Consider the following 18,569-nt stretch of genomic DNA (forward strand, 5'->3'; position numbering starts at 1 on the left):
AAAAGTCTCGTATAAACTTTCTGTAATAATTGGCGAATCCTAAAAACCTCTGGACCCCTTTGAGGGTTAAAGGTATCGGCCAATTCTGGATTGCTTGCAATTTCTCAGGATCCATTTCTAGTCCGGAACCGGATACAATGTAGCCTAGAAACGGAATGGATTTGACTTCAAAAACACACTTCTCCAATTTGCAATAGAGATGATTGACACGGAGACGAGACAGAACTTCCTTTACCCAGAAACGATGTTCCTCCAGATTGTTGGCAAAGATAAGTATATCGTCTAGATAAACCACAACATGACGATATAAGATGTCTCTGAAGATCTCGTTCACGAAATGCTGGAAGACAGCTGGAGCGTTACTTAATCCGAAAGGCATGACGAGGTACTCATAATGTCCATCACGGGTGTTAAAGGCAGTCTTCCACTCGTCACCCTCTCGGATCCGGATGAGGTTGTAGGCACCCCTCAAATCTAATTTCGTGAAGATGGTTGCTCCACTGACTCTATCGAAGAGTTCTGTAATCAAGGGTAAAGGATATCGGTTCTTGACGGTGATGTCGTTCAAGCCTCTGTGGTCGATGCATGGCCGCAGGCCACCGTCTTTCTTCTTAACGAAGAAGAAACCTGCGCCAGCTGGGGAAGAAGAAAGTCGAATGAAACCCTTTGCCAGATTCTCCTTAATATATTCTTCCAAAGAATGCGTTTCTGGTAAAGTCAACGGATAGGTTCGGCCTCCAGGTGGAACCTTCCCTGGGATGAGATCGATTGGACAGTCCCATTCCCTATGAGGAGGAAGGATATCAGCAGAAGCTTTACTGAACACGTCCGTGTAGTCTTGATACGGAGGAGGTGGAACATCCAACGACTTGGAGGAGGAAGAACAAACAGGAAGCACTTTGGACAAACAGGTCTCAGTACAGGAAGGACCCCATGCCAGGATTTGAGTAGTCGTCCAGTTAATCGATGGGTTATGGAGACGAAGCCATGGAAGGCCCAAAACCACTGGATGTGTGTCTCTTGGAATCACTTGGAAAGAAAGAAATTCTGAATGGAGGACTCCAATTCTCAGACGGACTGGTAGAGTTCTTAAAGAAATAACTGTGTCAAAAATCTTACTGCCATCCACGGCAGTCAAAGAAATGAACGAGGGAAGTCTCTCAGTGGGTAGGGACCACCGTTTAACATATGCTTCAGTTATGAAATTCCCAGCTGCTCCGGAATCTAGGAGGGCAATGACGTTCCTATAACGTTGAGCAATTTGAAGCGAGACTGGGAGATTACAATCATGAGGAGATGGAGAGGAGAGCATTACTCCTAGCCAGCCCTCTCCTTGGCGGGCTAGGACCTGAAGTTTCCCGGACGTTTGGGACAGGCATTGATTGCATGAGACGGAGCTGCACAATAAAGACATAGGGACTCAGAAAGACGTCTTCGGCGCTCAGCTGGAGATAGACGGGAACGACCAATGTGCATGGGCTCATCTTTGGATGGAGACGGTTGACGAGGAGGAGGAGCAGAAGATTGTGGGATAGATGACCTTCCCCGCTCAGTGGCTCTTTCTCTGAACCGTAGATCAACTTTTGTACAAAGAGATTTTAGCTCATCCAACTTAGAAGGCAAGTCTCTGGTAGCTAGTTCGTCCTTGATGCGTTCAGATAAACCATGCCAGAATGCAGCATACAGAGCTTCGTCGTTCCATGCCAGTTCGGATGCCAGGATCTTGAACTGTATTAGGTACTGTCCCACAGTACGTGTTCCCTGGCGTAAACGGAGAATCTCAGAAGAAGCTGAAGTTACACGGCCTGGCTCGTCGAAGATGCGCCTGAATGTCGTTACAAAGTCAGTATATGAGGACAACAGGGTATCGGATTTCTCCCATAAAGGTGATGCCCAATCAAGGGCTGAACCACTAAGGAGGGAAATAATATAAGCAATTTTAGTGCGATCACTAGGGAAACTGCCAGGTTGTAGCTCGAAATGAATTTCACATTGAATGAGAAATCCCCTGCAAGATCTTGGAGATCCATCAAATTTAGCTGGCGTTGGAAGATGAAGACGTGGAGCAGAAATGGGTAAGGTGGGTGGGGTCACAACTGGTGTCACTGTGGTGGACGCACCGGACGTCCCTGATCCACGGAGAGTCGTTTGGATCCCATCCAGCGGAGTAGAGAGATCCTGGAGACAGCGGATAATGTGGCCTTGTGCAGCCTCCTGATGTTCGAGTCTGGCTGCCAGTTCTTGCATCGGCCTGGCCGCTTGATCCTGGTCTCCGGCTGGATTCATATGGTCAGTGCTTACTGTCACAACTGAGGGCCTGAGCTGACGGGAGGAAGCCTCAGTTGTAGGGGCTGAGGTGAAACTAAACTTGGGAGGTTTAATCAGACCCCTAGACATGTAAGTACGGTGTAGGAAGATTGCCCGAAGGCGTGACCATGACAACCAGGATTTAAAAGTCAATAAAAGTTTATTAACAGAACTCCATGTATTCACAGCAGTGGTAAATGAATAAAGATATGCAGTAGTTAAAATGAAACAGTTCCTGGATCACTATAACTTGGCAAGAGCCACAGGGTACTGGTAGGATAAGGTACAGTTCTTAATGTCCCAGAGATGGAATGTCCTTTCCAGACCCGTCCGTAGTAGTGAGAGTAGCCAAGGAACACACCAGCAGATGTATTACTGGAAGCTGGTAACACTGTAGTTGAGGTGACTGCTGTGGATGCTGGATGGAACCAGCCAGGTGTTGAAAACATGGAGTGGATGCTGGATGGAACCAGCCAGGTAGTAGAATGAAGCTAGGGAGCGAAGATATGGGAAATGATGATATACAGGTACCGTTGGTTTTCGGGTACCGATGGTATGTAGGTATCCGCTGGAGAAGCACCGGCACTTTAAGGTAGTTGATCACTGCTGGAAGCTGACCGCTGGAAGCAGATGGATCTGTAGCTGGAAACTGGAGTAGTCATAGAAGACTGCAGAGCCAGGCTGCACCGCAAGGTGGTAAGCTGGTGCGGGTCTCTTAGTGGTAACTGGAGACAGGAGCTGGAAACCTGGAACAAAACAACCACAGGAGAGAGAGACTGGAAACAGGGTTTGACAACCAAAGCACTGACGATTTCCTAGTGCAGGCTCAGTCCCTTTATACCCTTAGGTATACCGGGATTGGATGACCAATTAGGCAGACTCCAGCGGAGCTATGGATTGGAGGTCAGGATCATGTGACTGAAACTAAGATGGCTGCGCCCATACCGGCCAGTGGAGGGAAACCTTGTTTGTAACACCACATGGAGATTCCTCTGTAATGGCGGCAGTGAACACAGAGAACGCCGACTTGCGTCTCAACCTTCAGCTCGGACGGCCGCGGCCGCAGTAGGTGAGGAGTGCCACATACCTTGTAATACGTTGAGAATATGGAGATGATGCCCGAGGCCCCACAGGCAGGTGACGCCATGCCAGTCGCCCGGGCATTAGAAAGGCAATATCCACGGATCAGCAGAGATGAGACATGACGTATGGATGCTAGCCATATAGCAGGGAACCGGGCCTAGGACGCTGGGACAACCTTAGGAGACACCTGAAAGGTAAATAATGGCGTCCAGATACCCGGATCGTGACAACTTCTTACTTAAATACTATAGAATGTCTTATACTGTATTATTGACCTACATATCTAGCTTCTCTATTAAGGGCCCTACACATTTGGCGATCCACCGCCGAGCTGGCCGACGACGGATACGGCCGACGGGCGACCGGGGGAGGGAGGGGGCAGTGACGAGGGGAGTGAAGTCACCCGGCTCCATAGCACTGAAGGCAAATATGGACGATCTCGTCCATATTGGCCTGCATGCACAAGCGATGGGGCACCAGCGATGCACGAGCATGGGGCCACGCATCGTTCATAGTAGGTGCCTCCACACTTAAAGATATGAACGGTATTAATGAACAAGATCGTTTATTTCTTTGAGTATTATCTGCCAGTGTGTAGGATCTATTACAAACATTATCACAATGTTTCTAATGGTTACCAGATATTGAGGGAACATCTGAAACTCTTAAATGCTCTGCACATCCCAATCCACACTAATATATCATTTATCCAATGTCATAGGTTTTTCTTTCCTAGTGCAAACACCTTAAACCTGCAACAAGCTAGATTCTTACAGGGTTCCAAATGCAGTAGGTGTTAGTATAAGTAGATTCATAAGGTAAAACAGAGGATTTTCAAAGATAACATGTCTGATATTGTATAGCTTACATACACGGTCGAATCACATCATTATGACCACCTCCTAGATTTGATGTTGACAGAGCGTAGCCCATAAAATACGCCAAGTGTCATGCGCTGGCTTGGTGGGTATATAAGGTGTGTGATAGGCCATCTGCACACATATCAGTTGTTGCTGTGGGTGTAGTATGGTATGCTGGCGGCCGGGCTCCCGGCGACCAGCATACCGGTGTTGGGAGACCGACCACTGGCATACCGACAGTGTGGCGAGCGCAAATAAGCCCCTAGCGGGCTCACTGCACTCGCCACGCTGCGGGCACGGTGGCGCGCTACGCACACCACACTATTTATTCTCCCTCCAGGGGGGTCGTGGACCCCCACGAGGGAGAAATTCTGTCGGTATACAAGCTGTCGGGATTCCGGCGCCGGTATACTGTGCGCCGGGATCCCGGCAGTCTGCAACCTGAAGAACACCCGTTGCTGTAATAGGTAAAGGGGGCTATTTATGCAAGTTGCAAAACTGGATGCTTATTGGCTTTCAGGCCAAGGGTGGCAGTATTTCTGAAACAGCGCAGTTTTTGAACTGTTTGTGTGCTGCCTTGGGGAAGATGTATTGTGACTGAACAAGTGGCACCATTGCAAATAACCGACGCGGAAACTGCGGAGCACCATGTGCCATTGATGTGAGAGGTGAATGTTGGCTATGAAGGTGCAAGATGGCGAACCGGCAGTAGAGCAGCTCTCCATCAAAATGAACCTGGGGTTACCAGACGTGTGTCTAAATGACAGTTCAGTGAATCCTACAGCGTACGGGTCATAATAATGTGACCATGTATATTTTGTTTCTTAGACTGCAGTATATCTAAAATCTCATTTAAAAAAAAACCTTCCAATTGTAACGTTTTTCCAATTGACACTAATGATTTACCCCAGATGCCATAAACAACAGTAGAATCGTTTTGCTGTTTTTATTATAGATGCAAGGGCATAATCTCCACCCTATATCATCCTTTATAAAAGTATACTACCCAACCTCAAATAGCTTAACACTTGCTGCCTCGCTGCCGGAATTCCAACAGATGGGATGCCGCTGTTGGTATACTGACAGCCGTCATCCCATATGCCAGTAAAACATACCAGACCAATAACATCATATCTCACTGTAACACATGGTACTCTTATATACAATAATTCCTCAGATAACTGTCAACAATATATCCTACTGTATCATTGATTTATTTGACATGTTTTCATTTTACACAGAAATAGGCAATCAGAGTAAACAATATAGGGAGATATCAAGGAGAGAGAAAAGTACCAACCAATCTGCTTCTGTTACAGGCTGTGCTTAAAAAATAAAAGGAGGTAAATGGTTGGTACTTTGGGGCTGATTCTGAGTTGGCCACTGATGTTGGCCAATGGAGGCAAACTGTTCTTGTGCAGTGGCCGCATCCCGGCTGTATGGGCACATATATTGCAGTCACATCCCTGATGGATGTGACCGCAATGTGAATGACAGCAGCAGGCGTTCACGGCGACTTGGCATTGGGGGGGTGGGGAGGTTAGAACGGGGGCGGGCCTGGACCGTTTTTGAGGCAGCTGCATGACATCACAAGCAGGTGCTCCGATTTTTAAAAAAAGGCGGCCGACCGCCTGACACCGTGCCAGGGGTCAACCTTAGTTCCTATGTGACCACAATCTAATTGTGTTTGCATTGGGAGGCGGCCTCACACATGCTTGGTGGCCTTGTCCTGTGCTGGGTAGCCCCCAGCATGTGAGGAAATGGACTCAGATCTGGCTGCGTATGCAGCGCTCTGCATCCATCTCTGAATGAGCTACTTTATTTCTCTCCATTGTATCTCTCTCCAAGATTTAATACATCTCCCCTAAGAGTTATTATACAGTATCTGGTGTTCAGTGTACAGCATAAATATTCATATAATTACCCAGTTTGAAAGAAATAATATTTGCTGTTTTTGCAAGCAGTGCATGAGATTGTAAAAAAGGTATACTGTAAAATAGTAAATATATGTTCTTTATTTAAACATGTGGTCATGTATACTGTCATTTTTATTAAGCAAGTTGCCAATATGGTGCCAAGAACATGTGCTACTTACATGAAATATTATATAATTAACATGAAATGCTTAATATTGGAATTACAAGGGCCTTACTTTTTATTTTAGTTCTCCTCTTAGGAGGAAAAATTAAAAAAGTAGAAAAGAAAATACTGGCCACGAATGGAAAAGAAGTAGACTTTGCAACTTCTGTGACCACTTGTGAAACTGTCAGTGGAAGCGTCGCTACTCCTATGGATGAAGCTGAAAATGATGCCGTAACACAAATATTAAAGGAATACAATAGATATGCATATTTAGGGATCGTCGAGGGGCCAAAAGCTGGAAACTTCCATTATTTAGATGGCCAACTACTAAACTACACCCACTGGAGAAAAAATGAACCCAGTGGTAAAGGAAAAGAAAGTTGTGTTGAAATGTATACAGATGGAACGTGGAATGACAAGACTTGTAACCAAAAACGACTTACTGTTTGTGAGTTTTAAATATTGCTAACAATATTGTTAACTCTAAATGACATATAAAAATAAAGTGAAACCCTATGTACACATACCTTTAAAATGTAAAAATGTACCTTATTCTATGAAAATTACTTGTTTTACAAGTTTCAGATTTTTTTATGTTTCTCAAATAAATAAATAAATTATTAATTAAATATTTTGAAATTCCATTTCATCTTACAAAGCATTTTAGTGAAATCTACTACATTTTGCAGATCTATAGGTGTACACAGCAAGTATACATGTACAACAATATGGTAACTTAACTTGGAACAACTGGTGTAAGGTATCTGCTCCAATGGTTTAGTGCAGGATAATGAACATGCATTTAGGAATGGACCAGCATGTTATAGTATATACAAAAATAAGTATTGACTTTCAATTGCTCAGAAAACCTAAAACAACGGACAATACAAATTACAAATCAGGACAATAGAGTACAATGGAGAATAAATGTCACCTGATTGCATTAATAGTAAAGACTGAAAATGCAAGTGTGGGTCAAAGGGCAATTGTGCTTATAGCTGTCTGATCTCCCTACTGCTTTTTTGTCTGTATTGTCACGAATACTTATTTTGTGGTTACTTAAATATAAATATCATCTACTGCATGCGTAACTATCTGACAGCATAAAGCCTCTTTGGCAACACAGCTGATCTGCTGCTTCTAATGCACCTTTCAGACCAAAATTTCAGATCCAATCCGGGATAATGAACAAAGTTTCAACCTGTGTTGATACTCACTTCACAATGAAGCAAGGACCCGGGAAAAAATCCAGGTTGTGTGTCTGTGTGAATCGGGTTTACGAGAGGCTACTGGAGTTTGTCTCTTAACTCTATAGGCCCAGAGCTTTTGTAGTCGGCTCTTGATGGTCCAATTTCAAACACACCCTGTAAAATGACAACTAGAATCTGATTGGTTGGTACTGTATCTCTTTCCACTTTATCTCTCTCCAAACATTCATACATCTCTACACCAAAGTGAGAAGAGAAAAAGGGAACTTAGCATAAGGTACAGTAAAGTGTGATATGAGTGAAGGCATCTTGGAGTCAGATGTAAAATATCCATGGCTGTCTATGGTGTGTGGTAATTGTAATATCTGTCTACCTGGGACAGGGTGCTTACTCTATACCAGGCATTCCCTGAAGGCACACTAACAGTGCAGGCTTTAGTGATATCCAGGCTTTTGCACAGATGGTTAAATCAAAATAACTGAGGCACTAATTAAGTCACCTGTACTCAAGCATGGATACCTCTAAAACTTGGACTGTTAGTGTGCTTTGAAGACCAAGGTTGGGAATACTGTAATAAAATGTAAATTCATATAAAGTCAACATAGTATTTTAAGATGACATACTTTTTAGTAGAGATGTGCAGGTTTGGATTTACTCGGTTCTTAACGCCAGAATTAACGTGAGTTTGGATTTATCCCTATTTTTCTTATTTGCTAACCAAAACACGTGACATCAGAGAGCCAATAAGATAGATACCGTTTTGAGATCCGGGTAAATCCAAATCCACACATCTACTTTTTAGTAATTGAGTATGAATTATACTTAACAACATGAAACTGCATTGATAAATTCAGTTATTCTTAATTCCAGGGATATCTGAATTTGCCAGTACACATTACAAATGGTAATCAATTGCATATATCAAGCTGGGTATATACCATACAATTATGTGGCAGACCATCTGTCCAATCTGGCCGGTTGGAATGAAAATCTGGTAAAGTATGGGAGCAAATAACAATCAATCATTTGCTTCCAAACACTGGAAAATAGACAAAAAATGGTAATTCAAACAAATTGGTTAAACCCGTTTGATTTAACTAATTTGTCTGAACAACAGTTTTTGTCCATTTTCCAGTGTTTGGGAACAAATGGTTGATTATCATTAACATATAATCTGTATAACAGCTGGTCACAAACTATACCTGCCTATAGTCTGGAATACTCAAAAAAGAGCATGTAACCATCTTGCATTTGGGGGTCATTCCGAGTTGATCGCTAGCTGCCATTGTTCGCAGCGTAGCAATCAGGCTAAAAATCGGCATTTCTGCGCATTCGTACGGGCCGCAGTGCGTACGCGCAAAGTACTTTCACAAAAAAACTATGCCGTTTTACACAAGGTCAAGCGACGCTTTTCAGTCGCTCTGCTGATCGGTGAGTGATTGACAGGAAGTGGGTGTTTCTGGGTGGTAACTGACCGTTTTCAGGGAGTGTGCTAAAAAACGCAGGCTTGTCAGGTAAAAACGCAGGCGTGCCTGGGGAAACGGGGGAGTAGCTGGCCGAACGCAGGGCGTGTTTGTGACGTCAAAGCAGGAACTAAACAGACTGAAGTGATCGCAAGGAAGGAGTAGGTCTGCAGCTACTCTGAAACTGCTTGAAAAAGTTTCAGCACTGTTCTGCTAACCTTTCGTTCACACTTCTGCTAAGCCCAGAGGGAGGCAGCTTAGCGTGTGCCCTGCTGCTAAAAGCAGCTAGCGAGCGATCAAATCGGAATGAGGGCCTTTATCTTACTTCCATGACAAAGTGTATAGGGGAAGGGCTTGAAGATTACAATTCACCCACTAAAACCAACCCATTCTGCATAACACATGGCTGGTCTTTGATTGGGTGCTATGAGCTACTGCACGTATGCGGCCTAATGAGAAAGCTGCCTCTGCAATATAATAGTGCAAGAAATCCAATAAAATCATAATGTAATTTATTAATAAGTATCTTAGGTGGTACCAAAGAAATTCCTCCTAGCATGGTGGGCTGCATGGACAGCATTTGCATGATCATGACTTTACATAATATTGCTTTTTGAGCATGCACAGTGCAAATTAACACTGCATCAGCCCCTCTGTTTTGTTTTTTTAGGTTGAAGAAATAAATGACAAACTGTTTAAAATTGCTCAGAAAAACAGCATATTTACATACAGTATGCTGAGGAGAACACTGTACAAGGTGCTTTAAACTCTGCATTAGTAGCATATGTGCCAGGTTTATGTCATGTACTGTATACAGACACCGAAACCTACTTAAAAAAACACAAAGACAAAAAAAAGTCAAAATGATGTTTCCAATCAGGTGCACTGATGCTCCAAGTCATCGTATGAAGCATTTTTTCCTGGTGGAATGATGTACTGTACATGTAAGGTACATTGGAAGAAGTTTGAAGAACATTTTAAGGAAATATAGGGAGGTCTAATGGTCATGTAAGAAGGATTGAAAGGTATTTAATGAGGATTGATGGACTGCAGGAATGCTAGGCTAATTGATCATCTCTATACCGAACCAGTAAAAGATATCTCCTGGCCACCAGAGGTGGGTGCAGCTACTGTAGGCTAACAAGTGGCTATCACCAATAACGAACAACAAAGTCAAATTGAAAACAAACTCTCAACTGAAGGTGCAATTGATATTGTCCTTTTAAAGTACACAATAGTGTGTAGCATATCTTCCAATACTATTTATAGATACCTGTCGACCTCCAAAAAAATAGATAAAGGAAAATGTGTGGAAGGTAATGGCAATTGAAGATGGAATCAAAGTATACCAACTACTCACAAGGATCCATCATGTATGTAGGCATGTAGTATAATAGACTCATGGTTCTACAACTGAGGTCCTTTCATCCAAACTATTAGCATGTAGTAGGAAAAGAGCTCCAATTAGTGGAAACGGATTTATTTACCAATTATGTATAAATAATATAAACAAATAAAATAAATAAATTCCACCATTAGATGAGTAAGCAGCATACCAGATGTCAGGAGATACTATATTTCAGTCCAACACAGATGGAAAATACGGGCCCTTTCTGGGATTGCATGGTCCAGCTGTGGATCATCTGTGTTCTCCAAGATGGTCAGTTGCTGGTAAGCTACTGGTTCCTCACTAATCCCCCAACATGTTTCAACTAAGACAGTCTTTGTCAAGAAAATCTCTCTCAACAAAACTACACCAATGTACATCTCTTCCCTTATATAAAAATTAGGGTTGTGCTTCAGGCCATTTTTCAGGTTTTGTGTTTTGGTTTTGGATGTGTATCTCCTTCGTGTTTTGGATCTGTATTGGTTTTGCCAAAACCGTCCTTGCGGGTTTTGGTTTTGGATCTGTATTTCTTTGGGGAAATATTATACAAACAGCTAAAATAACAGAATTTGGGGGTGTTTTTGTTTCTATAGTATTATTAACAGTAATAACATTCATTTTCACTAACTTCCAGTCTATTCTGAACACCTCACAATGGGGGTGATTCTGAGTTGTTCGCTCGCAAGCTGCTTTTAGCAGCATTGCCACGCTAAGCCGCCGCCTACTGGGAGTGAATTTCAGCTTATCAAAATTGCGAACGAAAGGTTCTCAAAATTGCGAATAGAAATTTCTTTGCAGTTTCTGAGTAGCTCGAGACTTACTCTTCCAGTGCAATCAGTTCAGTGCTTGTCGTTCCTGGTTTGACGTCACAAACACACCCAGCGTTCGCCCAGACACTCCTTCGTTTCTCCAGCCACTCCCGCGTTTTTCCCAGAAACGGTAGCGTTTTATCACACACACCCATAAAACGGCCAGTTTCCGCCCAGAAACACCCACTTCCTGTCAATCACATTCCGAACACCAGAATGAAGAAAAAATTTCGTAATGCCGTGAGTAAAATACCTAACTGCATAGCAAATTTACTTGGCGCAGTCGCAGTGCGAACATTGCGCATGCGCAGTTAGCGGAAAATCGCTGTGATACGAAGAAAATTACAGAGCGAACAACTCGGAATGACCACCAATATTGTTTTCATCCAGTTTAGGCCAAGAGGTTGCACTGAGGTAGCTGGATGGAGCATCCCTTGGATGTATATACTGGGAGGACTGACACAGCACAACATTTTTTTTACATTTATTTAAAAACATAACGCATTAGGCAAGGCTCAAGATTTCAGTTCACTAAAAGATGATTAAGGTTAAGAAGAATAAAAAAAGACAATATTTTAGATTAAATTTATTTTATTTTATTTATTTTTATTTTTATTTAATTAATTAATTAATTAATGAATTAATTAATTTATTTATTTATTATCAAGTTCTTCTGTTCCTCAAAGATATATTTGATATGCAGAAGGTTTACTATACAAGTGTGGAGAGTTAAGTTATATTTATTTAATTTAACATTTGTTAATTTATAATTAATTATTATTAATAATATTAATTAAAATTAATCAAAATGTGGTGATAAGAACAATTATTAAAATAGGACAATAAGTTATAACATAAGAATTTGAGCTACGGACACAGCACCCTGAAATGGACAGAGCACACCTGGATGTATACTTGGAGGATACAGCACACAATATTTAAAAAACAGATGTCTTTTATTTTGGGTGGACTGACAGAACACCACTAGATGGACGAAGCAGCTGCAGTTCCTGGATGTATACTGGGATAACACAGCACAAAATATAAATGTAAATCAAAATATATATATATATATTATTTTTTATACCACACACTGTGGTTACAGTGTTGCACAAATGAGTCAAAATATGTATTATTTTTTATATCACACACCGGCAATTGCAGTGTCGCACAAATGAGTATGAAATATATATAATTACTCACAGCAGTTGACCTTCACCAACAGCATCGCAAAATACGTGTATGGGTAAGAAATAATATATTGCGGTCTGACCGCCATTGTCACAGTACTTATGAAAATTTAAAAAAATTATATAGTACCTGGGGTTCGGTACAATTTTTTTTTATAATTTTAGGCTTTTAGTTTTTAGCTTTCATTATTTTAATTTTACACTGAGGTGGAGCCCCTGGATGGACAGATAATCCCTTTCAGATACAGCAGAGAGATCTCCCCTTTTTCAGATTCAGCAGAGAGAGAGAGCACCCCTTTTTCAGATACAGAAGTCAGAAAGAGCACCCCTTTCAGATACAACAAGCAGAGCACCTACCCCACGCCATGCAGGACAACACAGTACTAGAGACAGACACGTCCACCCAGTACCTTCTGCACAGCCAAAGTGAAGATGTCGCCGATACACGGGGACTTACTGTATATAGAATCCAAAACCCGTGAGAATCCGACAGCGGGAAGATGATGTTCGGCCTCGCTTTGGGATACAAGTAAGGCGGGAAGTCCCGAGCTGGACTCTGATCCCGCCTAGGATCGCAATGTTCAGGGGGGTTCGGTTCCCCGAGAACCAGACCCGCTCATCCCTAATCAAAATATCTCCCAACTTGACCCCTATACCCTGAAATTGCCATCTCTCATCCTCACTCATTACCTGCTTCCATTCACAGTTACATGACTTTTATTCAGTCTACATCCACTCTGTAGAATGTTCTCTTGTATACAATAAGACTTTCTTCTAGCCTCCAAACATTGGGGTGATTCAGATCTGACCGCGGCTGTGCATTTTCTCACAGGCTGCGATCAGGTTTGCACTGCATATGCGTATGCACCGCAATGCGCAGGCGCGATGAACCGCATCAACAGAGATTGACAGGCAGAGGGCATTTGTGGGTGGCAACTGACAGTTTCTAGGGAGTGTCTGGAAAAACGCAGGAGGGACCCGATCAATGCAGCGCCAGGGTAAGTCCTGGGCTGTGCAGAGACTGCACAAACTGCTATTTGTGCAGCTCTCCAGCACAAGCGATTGCACACCTGCACACACACAATACCCTCCCCCTGTAGGCGGCGACTACCTGATCGCAGGGATGCAAAAAATGCACCCTAGCGATTAGGTCTGAATTACTCCCATTAAGACAAGCTTTACATTTTCCTGAGCCACCCACATATCATCCATATGCTTTTCTACCCCAATATCCTCCCCTTTGCAAAGTTTACACAACGTTTTACAGCTGTTTTGTTTCTATACTTACGCAGTCCACTGATCACCACACCAATATTGCTGTAAGAATGGATCATACTACGGTCATTTTATTACTGCTGTATGGCTACAGCAATATGAAATATTTAGTACTTAGCCTCATTTCTTAAATTCCTACTCACTTATAGCTTGTCAGTTTGTCAAGAGGGTTCTTACTTTTCTGTCTGTTTATACCCAGTCTCATTTTATTATTGTTTTGTTCCCAATGGCCAATGGTAAAGTGCAATGGAATATGCTAGTGTTATATAAATAAATGCTATTAAATGAATAAAATACATTCTAAAACAATAGCAGATCCCTACCCATCCTCTTCTCTCCTGCTGTGTTACCAAAGCTGGTCTATGTAAATGCATTTTGTAAATGGATTTTCTCAAACAGTGCAGCAATATCAAAAAAGGTGAGGTTCTGGTGTTTAATTATGAATCTCATCACAAGCTTTAAGAAAATTATCTGCTTTGCCCTCTATGTGCTTTGTTTTCACACGGCTACATCTCATGTACAGATTTTCAGCATGACAGAGGTACTGAGAGTAGAGATTACTCATTCTATAAACCACCATCCTTACGAGTGGTGGGCTTGGCCGGTGGGGGAGGGACATTGTGCCATCTGCCCGCCACCCCCCCCCCCCCCGGGCCTGTACAATTCTGCAGTGCTAGGGCTGTCCGTGTACTCTGCATGCATTTATCTGACAGCTGGGAAGGCTACTCTTTCTGCCTTCTGGGCAGCTGTCAGGTACAGTGCTGTCACAGCATGAGAATTTCTCTGGCCAATATAACAGCCCCACCTCTGCCCATCCAAGTGCCACTCTCTCCAGCCTGTGGCCATGCCTCCTGGCTGCCTAAGTCCACCTACAACCCTCACTGCCACAACTCTACTCCATCCAGGATGATCCCCATTGACTCAGAGCTCCACTCTTTACTGTGAGAGGTCGGGGCTTAGGGCTGGCCCAAAACCTGGCCACAGCAGCACACTGACAAGTGGTGTGCACAGGATTATATCCTACCATGACACACAAAGGAGGTCCCAGCAGATAGCTAGAGCAAGATTAAGGAGGACCCAGACAACATGTGCACTTTCTCCAAGGACCTTCTGGACAGATCGCCGGTGCTGAGGGACGCATTGGCTGGAGCCCCAATACCACCCCCCTACAGAACCACTTTTGCATGAGAGGAGCTCCTTAGCCGTCTGAACAAGCGATCCCTCTGATGCTCAATTTCATGGGTTAGTTAACATCATCACTGAGCAACTTCTATTAGCTCTAGAGCTAGAGAGCTAGCTCAGAGAATAATCATATATCTGGATCTTTCCCAGCACATATGTGTAAAATTGCATTGGTGGATTTTATTATATGAATAAAACTATTTCTTGCTGTTATTGCTGAACTGTTTATACTCTTTTTTTCTGAGAAATATCTACCATTTTGTTTTACTCATACTAGGTGGGGTGTATTAATAGGAAATGCAGTAAGAACCCAGTTTTCAGGGGTTTATCGCATTTCCCATATGTACTAAGCCCCAGATGCCAGGTTTCTGATCTGAAGGGTAAGGCCATCATAAGCTTCCAATGTATCTGATGAGATATTCTCGAGTAAAGATTTTATTAATTGCAGGTCTGATTTTGTGATCTACCTGCTGGTATGTGGATGCGGCCTTCAATATATAGGCCGCACCATTAGACAACTACATATTAGGTTCATGGAGCATAAAAGAAATATTTTAATGAACTCCAGAACAAACTCTCTATATAGACATTTTTCTGATTGTCAGAAGGGCTCTATTAGGAATATAAAAATTACAGCTATATAAAAGCAACAGCGAGAGGGGGAGATAGATATAACCGTCTATGTAGACGGGAGGCCTTCTGGATTTTTAGTATGAAGACCCTAGTACCGGGGGGGCTTAATGATACAATAGAATTAAATAATATCTGAGTATCTACTCCCCTTGATACTATAGCCTATTATGTTGTTAATAAATAGTTATAGGAATATGGTGGGATTAGCTGGCAGTCATTTATCTGGATTTTAATTTTATTTTATTTGTGTGTTATATTGAATGATTATGTTTTAAATGTGAATTAGAAGCTGGAACGCAAAAATCCGCATATGGAACGCAAGCAGCATGTGACCGGAAGCCGGAGGTAGTTATATGCTTGTAATGATGGAAGAATTGTGTATTAGTTACTATGACAACGGTGAATTAGAGACAAGTGTGTTCCCAGGTGGGCTAATGCTGCCTGCTGATTGTGGTAATTATAGGAGGATAAAAGGGCATTAAGCGGACCAGTGAGCATATATGTCTGAGGAAGCCGCCGAGTACCTGGAAGTGGAGAGGCGGAGAAACCCGTCACGTGATCGGGCTGCAATCGTTGTGCAAGCTGTGAGCTGTCGCTCCCACAAGCCGCATCTCGTGTTGTGGACAATTGTACTACGTACCCACGCTGCCAGAAGGAGGAGAGAGAGGGAACGCTCCCCCGGCTTGTAAGTCCATATTGGATCCGTTCTGCATCAATTGAACATTGGTCTCTATCTTGCAATAGCCCCCACAAATTGCCATACATGGGAGGTATGAGTTAAATTTACCAGTGATTTCTGAGAAATTAACAATTGAATACATTGGATCCACTTACTAATGGACTAACATGTTAAAAACGAATGGATGACTATATCAATTATGAGCAAGATTGCATGCCCTTATTAACTGACTAATATTTGGACTTTTTATGCTATTTTAACATTGGTTATTATCACATTGCTGATTATATTTTTATGTTTGTTATTTATGTAAATTATATGGCCATATATGCTTTTTCTTGAAAAATTAAATATATATTTTTATGTATTAATGTGACTGGACAGCGCTTCCTATTAAAACCTTGGTTTTAATTATTGTGAATTTGTATTTTAAATAATTCTGCACCACGAAATTCAATGTATGTGCAAAACATGGGACGTGCTGGAATTTGCCCAGATGTAATGCACGCACAATATTGGTGGCGTTGTCCGATGTCACAAATCCCCAGGAGAGTCCAATTGGGGTAAGCCATTCTGCGATGATGTTCCTCAGTTTCCGTAAGAGGTTGTCAGCTGTGTGCCTCTTATGGAAAGCGGTGATACAAAGCGTAGCCTGCCTAGGAATGAGTTGGCGTTTGCGAGATGCTGCTACTGGTGCCGCCGCTGCTGTTCTTGCTGCGGGAGGCAATACATCTACCCAGTGGGCTGTCACAGTCATATAGTCCTGAGTCTGCCCTGCTCCACTTGTCCACATGTCCATGGTTAAGTGGACATTGGGTACAACTGCGTTTTTTAGGACACTGGTGACTCTTTTTCTGACGTCTGTGTACATTTTCGGTATCGCCTGCCTAGAGAAATGGAACCTAGATGGTATTTGGTACCGGGGACACAGTACCTTAATCAAGTGTCTAGTTCCCTGTGAATTAACGGTGGATACCGAAAACACGTTTCTCACCACCCAGGCTGCCAAGGCCTGAGTTATCCGCTTTGCAGCAGGATGACTGCTGTGATATTTCATCTTCCTCGCAAAGGACTGTTGGACAGTCAATTGCTTACTGGAAGTAGTACAAGTGGTCTTCCGACTTCCCCTCTGGGATGATGATCGACTCCCAGCAGCAACAACAGCAGAGCCAGCAGCAGTAAGCGTTACACTCAAGAATGCATCGGAGGAATCCCAGGCAGGAGAGGACTCGTCAGACTTGACAGTGACATGGCCTGCAGGACTATTGGCTATCCTGTGTAAGGAGGAAATTGACACTGAGGGAGTTGGTGGTGTGGTTTGCAGGAGTTGGCAGTGGACTGCTTCCGCTGTCATCCAAAGTTTTTGAACTTGTCACTGACTTCTGATGAATGCGGTTCAGGTGACGTATAAGGGAGGATGTTCCTAGGTGGTTAACGTCCTTACCTCTACTTATTACAGTTTGACAAAGGCAACACATGGCTTGACACCAGTTGTCCGCATTTCTTTTGAAATAATTCCACACCGAAGAGGTGATTTTTTTTGTATTTTGACCAGGCATGTCAATGGCCATATTCGTCCCATGGACAACAGGTGTCTCCCCGGGTGCCTGACTTAAACAAACCACCTCACCATCAGAATCCTCCTTGTCAATTTCCTCCCCAGCGCCAGCAACACCCATATCCTCATCCTGGTGTACTTCAACAGTGACATCTTCAATTTGACTATCAGGAACTGGACTGCGGGTGCTCCTTCCAGCACTTGCAGGGGGCGTGCAAATGGTGGAAGGCGCAACCTCTTCCCGTCCAGTGTTGGGAAGGTCAGGCATCGCAGCCGACACAATTGGACTCTCCTTGGGGATTTGTGATTTAGAAGAACGCACAGTTCTTTGCTGTGCTTTTGCCATCTTAACTCTTTTAAGTTTTCTAGCAGGAGGATGAGTGCTTCCATCCTCATGTGAAGCTGAACCACTAGCCATGAACATAGGCCAGGCCCTCAGCCGTTCCTTGCCACTCCGTGTCGTAAATGGCACATTGGCAAGTTTACGCTTCTCCTCAGACGATTTTGATTTAGATTTTTGGGTCATTTTACTGAACTTTATTTTTTTCAATTTTACATGATCTTTACTATGACATTGGGCATCGGCCTTGGCAGACGACGTTGATGGCATTTCATCGACTCGGCCATGACTAGTGGCACCAGCTTCAGCACAAGGTGGAAGTGGATCTTGATCTTTCCCTATTTTACCCTCCACATTTTTGTTCTCCATTTTTAATGTGTGGAATTATATGCCAGTAATATATCAATAGCAATGGCCTACTACTATATATACTGCGCACAACTGAAATGCACCACAGGTATGGATGGATAGTATACTTGACGACACAGAGGTAGGTAGAGCAGTGGCCTACTG

At 43.0% G+C, this 18,569-nt stretch overlaps 1 protein-coding gene across 1 annotated transcript in view; it reads left to right on the plus strand.

Annotated features, from left to right (window-relative positions):
* LOC135057230 (collagen alpha-2(IX) chain-like) overlaps nt 1-6,874 on the plus strand; it is a 151,984-nt gene extending 145,110 nt beyond the window's left edge. The window contains exon 15 of the mRNA XM_063963125.1: nt 6,415-6,874. Coding sequence (XP_063819195.1) covers nt 6,415-6,791 — 377 coding nt within the window. The 3' untranslated portion in view covers nt 6,792-6,874. The remainder of the gene's footprint in view (nt 1-6,414) is intronic.
* The last annotated feature ends 11,695 nt before the right edge of the window (nt 6,875-18,569 follow it).

This window comes from Pseudophryne corroboree, chromosome 3 (genome assembly GCF_028390025.1).
Source record: "Pseudophryne corroboree isolate aPseCor3 chromosome 3, aPseCor3.hap2, whole genome shotgun sequence".
Lineage (NCBI taxonomy): Eukaryota > Metazoa > Chordata > Amphibia > Anura > Myobatrachidae > Pseudophryne > Pseudophryne corroboree.